The 13810-nt window shown below is 38.8% G+C and overlaps 1 protein-coding gene across 3 annotated transcripts in view; it reads left to right on the top strand.

The window, feature by feature from the left end:
• ryr2b (ryanodine receptor 2b (cardiac)) overlaps positions 1-12324 on the top strand; it is an 83008-nt gene extending 70684 nt beyond the window's left edge. For 2 of the 3 annotated variants that reach the window (XM_034100134.2, XM_071205693.1), the window contains exons 88-102: positions 14-69; positions 670-808; positions 948-1034; positions 2089-2301; positions 2514-2644; positions 2814-2856; positions 3657-3793; positions 4597-4657; positions 5015-5161; positions 5360-5494; positions 6983-7139; positions 8441-8505; positions 9126-9226; positions 10411-10462; positions 11841-12324. In XM_034100134.2, the coding sequence (XP_033956025.1) occupies positions 14-69; positions 670-808; positions 948-1034; positions 2089-2301; positions 2514-2644; positions 2814-2856; positions 3657-3793; positions 4597-4657; positions 5015-5161; positions 5360-5494; positions 6983-7139; positions 8441-8505; positions 9126-9226; positions 10411-10462; positions 11841-11936 (1620 nt within the window). In that variant the 3' untranslated portion in view covers positions 11937-12324. Of the gene's footprint in view, positions 1-13; positions 70-669; positions 809-947; positions 1035-2088; positions 2302-2513; positions 2645-2813; positions 2857-3656; positions 3794-4596; positions 4658-5014; positions 5162-5359; positions 5495-6982; positions 7140-8440; positions 8506-9125; positions 9227-10410; positions 10463-10797; positions 10841-11840 lie in introns of all 3 variants that reach the window. The other variant, XM_034100135.2, reaches the window with a different exon arrangement.
• Positions 12325-13810: the final 1486 nt, after the last annotated feature.

Genomic DNA, 13810 nt, shown 5'->3' with positions numbered 1-13810 from the left:
TTTACTGGCTCAGACTGCCACAGAGGAAAAAACTGAAGATCAGACAACGCCTGGATTAGTGAACGCAGGGTGAGTCTTTTGCTTCCTAATTAAATCCTCAAAGAGGGATTATTTTACCTCCTCATTATAAGAAAAATAACTTATGTGCTCTCTAAAAAATGAATTTACAAAGAGTTTTGACAGAATAACAAAGCCAAACAGTAAAGCCATCAAAAAGTAAGACATCACAAATACATAAACATTAATAAAAAGAAAGAAGGGAATACAGTTATGAAACAATGAATAATTACAGTAGCTTGTGTTACGCAGCGTCCACACGGCGGCATGCGTTGAAGCTTGCCGGTGGGCTTGTCTGAAACTCGACCAACAACCAATCACCCGAATCTCCCGCCCCGGACACACAAGCACGCGGTTTGATTGGCTAGCGCTTGTACTGGCATATGATTTGAGCTTCAAAAGTTGAACATTGCTCAACTTTTGAAGCGAGCAAAGCGAAGCGACGGAACCACAATGCAGTTCGGCAACGCGTGACGTCACCCCATTCAAAGTGAATGGGCAGAAGCGTTGAACGCACGCCGCCGTGTGTAAATAAAAAAATTAATAAAGTCAAGGTTGGATTTCATCTTTAGAGACCTTTGCCCCTTATTCTGTGTGTGATTGTATTTGCAGAGGGGAGGTAACTGAGAAGAACACTGTGAAACAGAAAGCAGACTGGAAAGCAAAGCGATGCTCTGATAAGTTCGAGGAACCAGAGAGCCAACACTCTGCCCTCTGGGAGACGATTAGCACTCATAACAAGAGCCTGCAGGTAAAATACAAATACACTCCAACATGCTTGTCGCACTCACATATACAAATACTAAACTGATGAAGACGCACACTTAAAAGTATGTACCGGCATACTTGTACACACAGAAAGCATCTAATTTCTTAAATCTTTTTTCCAGAATTACTTTGCAAGGAATTTTTATAATATGCGCTTACTGGCTCTCTTTGTCGCCTTTGCAATCAACTTCATCCTCCTGTTCTACAAGGTAAGATACATTATAGACATAACAAGCAATAACATTTGCAGTGATTTTCAATTTAGAAAGTAATTCAAAGCGGTATTTATTTCCACACTTTGAGAAGAATTGCACTTTAACTTCACTACATTTTCTTGATAGCTTTATTTACAGGTGTCTATAGTGAGTACACACAAAATATGGTATCATCACATGAAACACAGAAAAGTCAGCATAAGCTGCACCTCATTACATCAGTCATATTACAAATCTCTTAAAGGGGACCTATCAATCATGCAAAATGCACTGTTTGATGTCTTTTATACATAAATATGTGTCCCTGGTGTGTCAGGGAACTCACGCAGCATCAGAAAATAAAACCCTATCTCTTTTCCTCCGTACTCGAATCTCTAAAAACGGGGCTACAACGGAGCTGATCCAGATTTGCGTCCGATATGACGTAATATCGGAAATGTAGGCTGACTTTACACCCACGGCCCAATCAGAAACGTTGCTATCAGAAACAATGCCCGACTGTTTTGGACGTAATATGGTCGTGTTTACATTAGCATCGCTAACACTCAGAGCTAACCTGTACTGGAGAGCATGTGTGTGAAGAAGCAGGAAATAAAAAGGAACTCACCTTGTGGTATAACCGGCAAGAGATAAAGCCTTTGAGCTCCATACTGTTTCAGCAATAATCCTTGATAATCCATGATATGGCATTTCATCACGGCAGTATTTAGTTTAGACAGTAGCTGCCAGGTCCGGCATGAGCTCAGCCCCTCCTTTTTTTTTTTTTATAAAAGCTTTATACCCCAAATCAGCCCTTTTGAAACAGGAAGTGAAATAGAGGGATATGAGGCATGGCTAGAATGGGTGATCTGTTTGGTATTTTGAGCAAAACACACATAGACATGTTTTTAATATATTTTTATATATCTGAGACCTATGCTATTGCCTAAAAATGTGCACTTTAATACAATGCATGTTTGGGTAATTTTTTTCTGCATAACAGTATACTGTTACATTTCATATTTAAGTAAATGTTCTACAAATGCTTGGATGTCTTTGGTCTTACCAGGTAGCCTCTTTGCCTGCATCACAAAAAGAGGAAGGAGTGGTCACGTCTGATAGCAGCGAGGGATTGGACTCTGCTGATGATGATGACTTCGAGGGCACATATTATTTTGTGCTGGAGGAGAGCAGTGGGTACATGGAGCCATCACTACTTTTCCTGGCAGTCGCTCACACAATCATCTCCTTCTGTTGTATCATCGGGTACAACTGCCTCAAGGTAGAGCGGCTCAAGCTTGTACTTTGCTGATTTAGTCTACACTCATTTCACTTTTTCAAATCAGTTTCTCTCCATCATATTTACCAAGGGTATATTTTTAATCCACAGAATAGTTGAAAATAAAGCACATTGCCTTCAAAGATAAAGCCAACTTCACATTGTGCTGCTTATGTAAAGAGTAGAGTGCACACTGTGGTGCTTTTGGTTGGCAGGTACCGTTGGTGATCTTCAAACGTGAGAAGGAGGTGGCGCGGAAGCTGGAGTTTGACGGGCTGTATGTGACGGTGCAGCCTCCTGAGGAAGACATCAAAGGGCAATGGGACCGACTGGTCATAAACTCACCGTATGTTCACAGCCATAACATCAACTGGGCTGATATCATATTAACATTAAACTTGATGTATGCCTTAAGCTTCAGAAACTCGTTGTTGGCACCGATTTACAGTCAGTACAAGTTGTACAGAAATGTTACACTTAGCAGAATGTTTTATTCTATATGTTTGTCTTTTCAGATCATTTCCAAGTAATTACTGGGATAAATTTGTTAAGAGGAAGGTAAGGTCTTAAGAGTAATGCAACTTTGATTTTGCACATCAAAACATGATATCCTTAATGTGCTTATGGATGTATGTAATTGTTTGCATATTTCACTCGGTGACACTTCATTAAGAAACTAAATGATCCATTAAATGGCAGGGGTAATTATCCCCCGTCAGTTACCACAACAGCGTCACTGCCTCCAGAGACAAGGCAATGATTGTCATTTATAATATTCTTTGCTTCAAGAAAACATTTTCTCCTTATTTAGATCACTTGGAACAAAATGTAGGGAGAAAATTAAGATAATATACTTTAGTAAAAAACAGATTAAGCATGTAAAATTGATGAACAATTTTGTTCTGGATTTAGTAGTTATCGTTTACAGTTATCAAACCAAAAGTCTTCCCAAATCTGCAAAGAAATGTATTCCGTCTCTATCTTCAAATACTTCTGCCCGTGCTCTTTTGATTGCACTATCAGATGCTTTTGTAGATAATGATTACACATTAGTGTTTTGTTTGTAATAAGAAAATGGCTCTAAAATAGAACTAGACTTTGATTGGCACCAAATAACACAGACCAGAGTTACCTTTCGTCATTTGACAACCAACATGCAATTTGCAACACATGTATCATAAAATCCTCACTAACTGTTCAGAAGCTAACCTAAGCAGCATCATTATATCATATAGCAGATCTAAGCTGCCACCTCATTACGGCACAGACTGCACACGAATTCTGCCTCTTTCCATCGATGTTCAAATGAAAAGGCACAGACTGTTGTTTTATATAATCCTGTCTTCTTGTTCCGTCAGGTGATGGATAAGTATGGGGACTTCTATGGCTGTGAGAAGATAAGTGAACTGCTAGGTCTGGACCAAGCTGCGTTAGACTTCAGTTCTGAGAGTAAAGAAAGCAGGAGGCTCAAGAGAGAAGCTTCCTGGAGTGCTCTGTGAGTAGAAAAACAAGTCCCTGCCATCTTGCATTCTTAAAGGGATTCATGAGAAACTGCAGCGATCTACTTATTTATTTTGCCTTATTTGCAGTTTCAGTTTCAAACTGTATTTCAAATAGTGTATGACAAACATAAACAAGCAAAAACCGGGGCATAACTTATCAGAAGGACAAGGTTTTCAAATAATCGTGTTTTTTTCATTTAGGTGTAGTACTGTAGATCATCGTTATAAATAATAGATAATTATTGCCTTTGATAGGTATCCTAGAATGCATTTAAGCAGGTGACTCAACACAAAGCAGCCGGCAATGATGATAGCAATGCAGCGTCCTTCCCTGGAGCAAAGATTGAACTATACTATTTGCATTCAGAAAACCTGTAATTGATATAAATATGTATATATTTAAATGTTCAAGTAAGAAGATCGGTACAGCTCTTTTGCTGATGCATGATACAGTAAAGTGAATGTGACCCTTGTGATTAACATTAACACGACGGGCTTAGTTATTGCAGTAAGTACACAGTTTTACAGTTTTAAAAACTTTTGCCATTTTAATAAGCCTTTTTACTGTGCACATGTTTTCTTAGTATGTGCATGTTACCCAACGGGTCACCAGACAAAAGAAGGTCCTGGAACATTTTGTTGCACTTGAGGAAGCACAGGATGTTCTGAAATCAAGCTGCGTAACAGACGGATGCTTTTAGAAAGGACACTGTAGTAACAAGGGTCTGATTTGAGTGACAGACATGTTTTTCAGGTTCTTACTGATGTTTCTCTGTGATGATGTTGTTTATTTCAGACTCAAGTCCATTGACATGAAGTACCAGGTCTGGAAACTGGGCGTTGTGTTCACTGATAATGTAAGCTCAGACCTTTCTAATATTGTATGGCTTTTGCTCGGTTGTGTTCCTCATTGTTCCTACAAAGCAAAGATAAAGGTGTCACTTCCTGCAACTTATTTCAACAGATAATGTCATAAAACCGAGAAGTGTGGATTAAACATATTGAATATTTTATAACGCGTCCCACATTTGTTTAATTTCATCTACTGTGCTAAGATTTTGTTTGATACAATTGCACATGCTGCAGAAGGGACGAAGGTAATATCCTGTGATTCTCCCTTATCTAAAATACACATTTGTCTCTCTATCTCTCCTGTGTAATCTATATTGCCTTTTTATGTGTGTATGTCCTTCTGTGTTTGTGTGTGCTCACAGTCCTTCTTGTACCTGGCCTGGTACATGGCCATGTCCGTTCTGGGTCATTATAACAACTTCTTCTTTGCTGCCCATCTTCTGGACATCGCCATGGGCTTTAAGACTCTCCGCACCATTCTAACTTCTGTCACACACAATGGGAAACAGGTGTGTGTGCGCCTTTGTCAGTCTGTCTTTAATTCTCCATCCATCTGTGTTCATGTGTGCTCAGATGTGCAGTGTGCATGCATGTGCTGTTTGCTTTCACGCTGTCAGGTTATATTGGGGCTTTTCCAAGCTGAAGAAGAGCATTAACGCCCACCTGCCTCTGTCGATCCCTTTTGTAATAATGTGTGTGTCTCTCAGTTGGCGCTCACTGTGGGCCTGTTGGCTGTTGTGGTGTATCTCTACACCGTTGTGGCCTTCAACTTCTTCAGGAAGTTTTACGACAAGAGTGACGACAAGAACACCCAAGATATGAAGTGCAATGACATGCTTACTGTAAGTTTAATGTGCATATCATAACACCCACGCACACAAAGCAGTCTGTCTCTCCACATATGTATCCATATATCCTCTCTATGTTTATCATTTTCCACCTCTTTAGATCGATTGGGGTAGAGGAGGATTTTGACATTGGTTCCAATTGTTGAATCAAGAAGAGCCTTTTGTTTTATTTCTTCCACAACTTTTCCATAAAATGACAGACGCATGGATAGAAAAACATCCCCTCAAGCCTCTGCACTTGTTTGGCTATTGGCTACATTTACACCCCATCGCCGTCTCTATTTTAATGCGGACTCCACTGTCACTCAAAAAATAAGACGGATGGGCAGCGATGGCAGTTTGAAAAAAAAAAAGGAAATAGTATTCGGGGTATAAAGTACAATCCTCAGTCACGCTCACATTAAACATTTTATGCAATTTGAGATACAATGCAAAATGTCAGAAAAAGCCGAAAACTCTTCACTCTTTTCTGTCAAGTCTCCCTCTGACTAAGACAAAAAGCCCTGCCCGTTTCAATTTATTTTTGAACTTTGGGGAAATAATCCCTCCTTCAAAAAGAAAAAGCACTCTACAGTTCTTGCTCGATACATTGAATGTGAATTATTCTTGCCTCATCCATACATACATAAACTCCTTGAGGGGAAATGAAATCTGAGACAAACCATGTTTTGAAACAATCAATCAATCAATCAATCAATGTTTATTTATATAGCCCAATATCACAAATGTTACATTTGTCTCAGTGGTCTTCACAGTGTGTACAGAATATCAGTATGACAATACGACACCCTCTGTCCTTAGACCCTCACATCGTACAAGGAAAAACTTCCAAAGAAAACAAAAAACTATTATTCTGTGAAATTGTTTTTGCTGGCCGTTTGATTCTTTTAAAAGCCTTCACATAAGCAACTAGCTCAGAGACTGAATTGAATATATTCTTGTTGTGCAGCTTGAGTTGTATAACAAGACTCTTGTCCTTTTTAGATCCCTAATATTTTCTCCTTTACCTCCTACCTTTGTCAAACAGTGGACAGCCAGTGAAAGAATGGCTGTTTATTGAAAAAGTGCCCTCCTCACCCTAAAGTGGAAAGCATACTTTACAATAAATGAAATAATCAGAATCTGAATACCTTTATAGTCCCACGGAGGGGAAATGTGCGTAGTTACAGCAGGAAAAAAAGCCACAGATAGCTTAATGTTACATATGTTAAATATGTGACATGCATTTTAAAAAAGTACTAGTTATGATGTAATAAAAAAATATAATAAAAAGTTACATATTTAAAAAGTTCTTAGGATTTAGCAGCCAGGTATATATTACACAGTTATTAACGGCATCTATATATATTGCACATCTACAGTAGCACATAGGTGGTTGGTATTTAACAGCAGCAAGTTACACAAAATACAAAATACACACCTTGTAACAGTTCTAAGGATTTAGCAGCCAGGTATATATTACACATATACATGTTCTTTCAGTGTTACATGTTCCACATGTATGTTGGAGTGCGTGCTGGCGGGGGAATCGGTGATGAGATCGAGGATCCGGCTGGAGACGACTTTGAGGTGGAGCGCATCTTCTTTGACATCACCTTCTTCTTCTTCGTCATCGTCATCCTCTTGGCCATCATCCAGGGTCAGTCAAACACGCCACATTTGCTTCACAGATGCAGCTCAGCTGATGAATATTTCAAGCAGGATTGGAAACAAAGTATATTTTTATTCCACTGAGTCCTTATGTTTTCCTGTCATTCAGAGTCAGCGTTGCATACCTATGTACAAACAAAAACATAGACCAGTGGCGAGCCGTCAGGGCCCTCTAGGCCCTCTGTGAGGGCCTAAGATATTCTAAGAAATAATATTTGAAAACATTTAAAATATTTTTTTTTTATATGTTTTTGTAGTTATATTTTTCATTAGTTTTACCAAAATAACTTGATTTAATTGTATGTAAAATAATATTTCCAAAGAAATAAATCCTTCGAATCTGCCTGTTCAGTTTCTGTTGGAATGTGAAGGGGTAAATGCCGTCTCTGCGAGTTCTGTGAAGACGTGAGAGCTTGTTGGTCCCTCTCTACATTCACAGAGGGCCCGCTATAGTAACTCAACGAGAGAGTAATGTCAAATGACAGTACAATTGACCAATCATATCGGGCGGGCTTTCTTTTCGCGGACTTTATGACAAGTTCCGCCCGCTGTGAAGTCTATGTGCAAGTGGTGCAGTGACACGTCCTAAAACCCGGAAGTAAGCTTCGCTCGGATTCCCTCCTCGACAGAAAGCAGTGGAATTTCTCCAGAGGATTTTGGAAAATAGCTGGAAATAAGGTCTGTGGAAAACGAACCTGTTAGATAAATGCACGTTTTGTTCAGACGGATAATATCCACATGTCTACCCTACTTTTATTATTATTATTTTCTAATCATAAATCTAAACGATAGATTTATGATCGATATATTTATAATTAGCATAAGTTCGTTCATGATGGCTCACTTCAGTGATAGTGATGACATCGTTGGGAAATTATTAACCGAGTCATTTTCAAGATTAAGTTACAATGATAAACTGGAGTGGCAAAGGATCAGCTGAATGACCCGCAAGTGCTTCATCCAAAAGGACAGGAGGATGGACTTTGTGTTTGAGTGATTTGATCATCAGGCGTAAGTCATTTTCAATGTGGGCCGCCGTGCCGACTTAATTCATTTGTAATTGTTACTTGGCTGTGGGTGCCCTGTCATGATAGGTATTTATATAAATGGTGTTGTTCTGTGTGGTAGAGGGTCACTGTCATTGATGCGTTTTGCACCCCGGGCCTCTGTTTTGATATTCCGCTGTGACGTAATATCTCTTCTTTTTTTCGAGGGAAGGGGGGTCAGAGGGCCTAGGTATAAAAGTCACGGCTCGCCACTGACATAGACAGACTATTGTGTTTTTTTCAGGCCTGATAATTGATGCCTTTGGGGAGCTTCGTGACCAGCAGGAGCAGGTGAAAGAGGATATGGAGGTGAGACACTTTCTCTCACACACAGATGCTTTTTACTAGTAGCCAATCAAGCTGAGCTAAGTTTGACTGTGTGTGAAGTGATACCTCGTGTGCACACGATTACGAAAACACAAACATCTGTGAAAAGGAGCTGTAATATTGTCTGTCACTGTTTCATTTACACACAATTTACTCTGCTGCAGTGGGCAATAGTGATTCAGTTTTAGCCGCCACTGCCATCTTCCCATAATTATGCCGCTCTAAATAGGTCTCCCCCAAAATACATATTGCATTAATCCAATTGTTACTCTGTAATTTTGATAAAACTGTTGAGTACCCAAAAACGGTGCTAATCCTCATTATATTTGTTCCTCTGTGTCCTATGTAAACGTGGCAGCTAGTATTTCTGGGAGTATTTAGTTGCTCTTATTTAAACTCTTTTGCCTTTTGAAGACGTCCTCTGAGTGTGTTTGTAAAAAGCAAAGGCACTAAAGCGTACTAAATGCCACATCTTAGTAACAGAGCACTTAGACGAAAGGCCTCTTGTCTTAATAATTGTTTATAATGTACTCTAGGTAGCATCTTGTTTGTTGGAGCCTGTTTCATGAATCATTACATGTCTTACATCTCTCCTCCTGCAGACCAAGTGTTTTATATGTGGAATAGGAAATGAGTACTTTGATACGGTCCCTCATGGCTTTGAGACTCACACTCTGCAGGAGCACAACTTGGCAAACTATCTGTGAGTTCATTTGACGCTCACTACTTTAATGGCTCGAGTTGCTAATATCTCAAACGTATGATTTTATCAATATTAAAACTCACGACTTGATGTGATGACGCAGGCATTTGTGATTTCACCTTTAACACAGCTACTTGAGCATGCTGCAACATCACTTCACCTTTATAAGAAACTAGAAAATAACAATGTTGCATTGGTTATTCATGATAGATCGACTTGGCAGTTTAACACGTCTTCCCTTTAAACAATTATCCCAGAGTTTATTTTCTATCTGTTTTGCTTGAGGCCTGTTGTTGGTTTAAAATATTAATGGCAGTGTTATGTTTACCTTCCCCAATGGACCCCTCAGCACCTGCATTCATAATTCAGATTTAACTTGATTTCTTGTTTCTTTTGCATCAATCATTTACCAACATGTGGTATGACGTTCGTAATACCATTCAGGTAAAAAACTATCAAGTAGAACCAGAAGTTTTAGACTGGCACAAATATGTCTAGTACGTGATTTACAATGTCAAGAAGATCCAGGGCCGTACATATTTAGACACAAGCAGGTAAGAATCATACTACACAAGAATGTAAAGGCATTCTACATACAACACACACTTAACACTATTCACACATTCAAATCAGTCACATGACACCAACACATCTTGTAGGATCCATAACGTTTGTTTAATCACAAACAATGTGTTTCATACCATTTGATAAACATGACCATGTATACATTGCCCGAGTTCATGAAAAATGTTCCACTGTGTGGATTGTTAAAATAGTTTTTTATTTGGACGGTGTTGTTGCACAGGTTACTGGTGCCACATCAGTAATTACCATTGGCAGTGTTTATTGAACCTCATTAGTATGGATTCCTCTCACTGATGGACTGTTCTCTGCTCATGTCTACATACTTATGCATGTTGGTCCTTCACGCCACATTTTAAGATGACATTATATAGCTGTGCAGACTGAAACATCATCATTAATTGGAAAATCTTTGATGATAGACAAAAATAATCAAGTAAATACCTTGTTTTTTCAAAATGCACCTGTTCAATCCACAACACCTGTTTCCATAATCACCACTATCCCTTGACATGTGCTCACGCTTTCTATTTAATGATACAGCTTTCTCTCTGTGGGAGGTAGGTGAGTCGCTACATGAATCCTCTTCTGTGTCCTTACAGATTTTTTCTGATGTACCTTATTAACAAGGATGAAACTGAACACACTGGGCAGGTATAATAGTTTCTTCTTATGTTTTATTGCATGATCCATTCAAAGTGAGAACATGGTGTTCACTTTTAAACCTATTAAACAATTCTTCTGTCATTGTCAAATGTCAGATTATGTCCTTCCACAATGGTTCCTCCATGACTAAACGTCCTATTAATACCTCCCCACGCCATCGTAATGACAAAGCTGTAGTGTAACCTTTTCAACTCAGACAGAATCTGTATTCATGCTGTCCTTCAGAGGCCCTATCAGCCCTGACACGCACAATTTATGATAATGTACATGCAGACGTAACAGTATGATTATAATTTCCCCTTCTACTCATTGCCGTATGACAGCAATAAATAAAGAATTAAAGGGGGTTTTCAAGTCGCAAGTAAGGTAAGATACGTTTATTTATATAGCACATTCTCAGACACAGAGGCAATTCAAAGCTTTACATCATCATTAACACTTAATAATAAGACACAATAAAATAAATAAAACATAATGGAATTACAGATTCATAAAAACCATGCATAAAAGAGATACAGAATAGTTCAAAAACAACATTGTAAATACACTAGGTGCTAAAACAAGGCAGCAAATATTGAATTCGTTTTTTATCTGCCTTAAACAGTTTGCTCTTTCAACACAGTCTCACAGCATGTTGTGTTATAGTCACAAAATGAATCTATTGATTCGTGTTCACCAACACGATTTCGAAAAAAATTGGTGTCATACAGAACTATTTTAAAAGCAATGTAAATAATAGCAAATTAGAAGGAAAAACAGATTTAAAAAAAATACAGATTTCAGTATTCTGACACACAACGATTTTAGAAGCAATGTATTTCTATTGGTAGTATGTTTCGTGCCTGCACCAAATAACAACCAATTAGAAGGGAAAAAAGATGACACAAAATACAGATTTCAGTATTCTGAGGTTCTATGCTCCATTTCTTTTCCTTGCGGACGGCAAAAAAACTGGTATTCCAAGACCCGACCGGACAAAAAGACGTGGTGCAGGCACAAAACATACTACTAATATAAATACCTTGCTTTTAAAATCGTTCTGTGAACACGAATCAATAGATTAAATTAATTTCGTGACTACAACACCAAATGCTGTGAGACTGGGTTGGCTCTTTCCAAGCGGAGTTCTGGAACTCATCAGTAGATATACTGTGTGTTTTCAGAGATGATGTTTTCCTCAGATTAAAGAGGCAGCTGCTTGTTGGAATGTGGAAAATATTTCTCTGTCGGGCCAGAGATGCTGGAGGAACTTACATTTTAAATACAATTGTTAGTGGACACTGCTGAGATTGTTATTTTACTGAAGCATGGAAAAGTTTGGCATAGTTAATGACTTGCGGATAAATTACCACGTTGTCTTTGCCAGGAATCCTTTGTGTGGAAGATGTACCAGGAGCGTTGCTGGGAATTCTTCCCTGTGGGAGACTGTTTCCGTAAGCAATATGAGGATCAACTGGGATGAAAGGAAATCTGAGAGATCTAAAGATGGCATCGCTCTGAAGCCATCTTGATTGATGCCCTTGGACTCATTAAATGAACCTGAGTTTTATTTGTGCACGATTGATTTTGTTCTGATTTTCCCACAAAGTATACACATTTTAAAAATGATGCACATCTCAGTTATATTGATTAAATTATTTGGAAACTAAATAATGAAGACTATTTGTTTATATTCTGATGCGAAATGAATATGGTGTTATTTCAGTATTTTCTCAAGTCAAAAGTATTCAGTTGTCTACATGATTATCAAGTAGTACAAGCTGGAAATTAAACCTCAGTCTGATGGCTCTGTGCTGGCATGTGTCTCTGTAAAGCTCATGTTTTGTGAATAAAGCGATTTGTCTTCCTAATCACAGCCTCCCCCTGTGTGACATGCAGATAAACACTCTCCCTCTGGCATTTGTTCTGTCTGCCCTCCTCTTCCCTGATTCTTCACGCTGTTTTTTTCTTCCCTCTTGTGCTCATCTCTCCAGGATCTTCTCCTCCTCCTGTCCTCACTTCTTATTCCATGTCCCCCCCCCCCCCCTTATTCACTCGTCTCATCTTCAGCTCTTTTTCCTTCTCATTATCAGCCGATGTGTAGCAGGCCAGCAGGTGTCCCAACGCTCAGGTCTAAACATTGCCATGGAAGCCTATCAACGAGTTTAATGACCCGATTGGCCGCTGTCTCCAACGGACAAGAAAGTCTTTGGGGATTCCCCGGGTAAAACTCTGACTAAAGGAGCGTGACAAGTTCTTTTAAAGTGTTAAAAACTCAGTGTGCATGTGTGACTGCGGGATGACACAGCTTACACAAAGTCTGCCTCTGATATGTATCCAAGTTGCTTTTGAGTTATGACTTGTTGCATCTTATAACTCATTAGTGCAGGAAAAACTGATGAACTCAGAGAACGATATTCTTTGCTTGAATATAAATCATACCGAGTCATTAGGGCCAATGCAATAATTTAAATCAGGCTTGATGGGATATAAAATGTCTCTTGATTGCTGGCTCACTGCAATTTCCCCATTTAAAGGGCTATATACTGTCACCATTAGGATCAGGCAGTATTACGATTTATGTTTAACTCATGATGTTTGACAGACATCATTTATTGGGGAAGTGAAATTCGGATTGTTTTGACAATAATTGTTATTTTTCGAATTTGAGTATTATGCCTATAAACGGGATAGGAATCTCGTTAACACCTGGGAGCAGTTTTCTTTTCATACAATAAATAACAACACATTAAAGTCCATGTCCCTGTTATAGATTCATAAATATTATAGCTACCAGAGAATAAAAACGTAGCTGTTTCAGGTCGGCCTTTGTCCAGAGGTAGAGGAATGGAGAAAAACCTCTCATCAAAACCCCATTTCATTTGGAATGTAATCCCATGATGGTGTGTATAAAAATCAATCATACTGACATAACTCCAAACCCACAGACATCCAACACCTCTCTGCAGTTCTCACACAAATCTGCAGGAGAAGCACTGCACAATTTCAGAAGTTGTTTTCCACCAGTTGATTTAGCAGAACACCATTCATTTGAAGCAGTGCACCCAACGCAACCCAAATTAAATATACTGACTGTTCAGGGGATAATTGCCACATCTGCAGGATCAAAAGAAATTGTGGGTAAGATGGATGTCGGTTTGTAGCTGCCAAGCTTTCTGCTCTTTTCTTCTTCATATTACCGGCCTGTGGTTGAGTAATGTTGAGGTCAGAAAGCATAATTTACACTGTCTGAAAGTATGAACAGTAGTCTTACGGTACGCTAATGTCTGAGAAGAAAATAATACCATTGCACTTTGAAAGTGTGTTTCCTCTTTAAAGCAAGGGGTACAACTTTTT

This window comes from Pseudochaenichthys georgianus, chromosome 15 (genome assembly GCF_902827115.2).
Source record: "Pseudochaenichthys georgianus chromosome 15, fPseGeo1.2, whole genome shotgun sequence".
In the NCBI taxonomy this organism is placed as follows: Eukaryota; Metazoa; Chordata; class Actinopteri; order Perciformes; family Channichthyidae; genus Pseudochaenichthys; species Pseudochaenichthys georgianus.
This window is presented reverse-complemented; position numbering and strand designations above follow the sequence as displayed.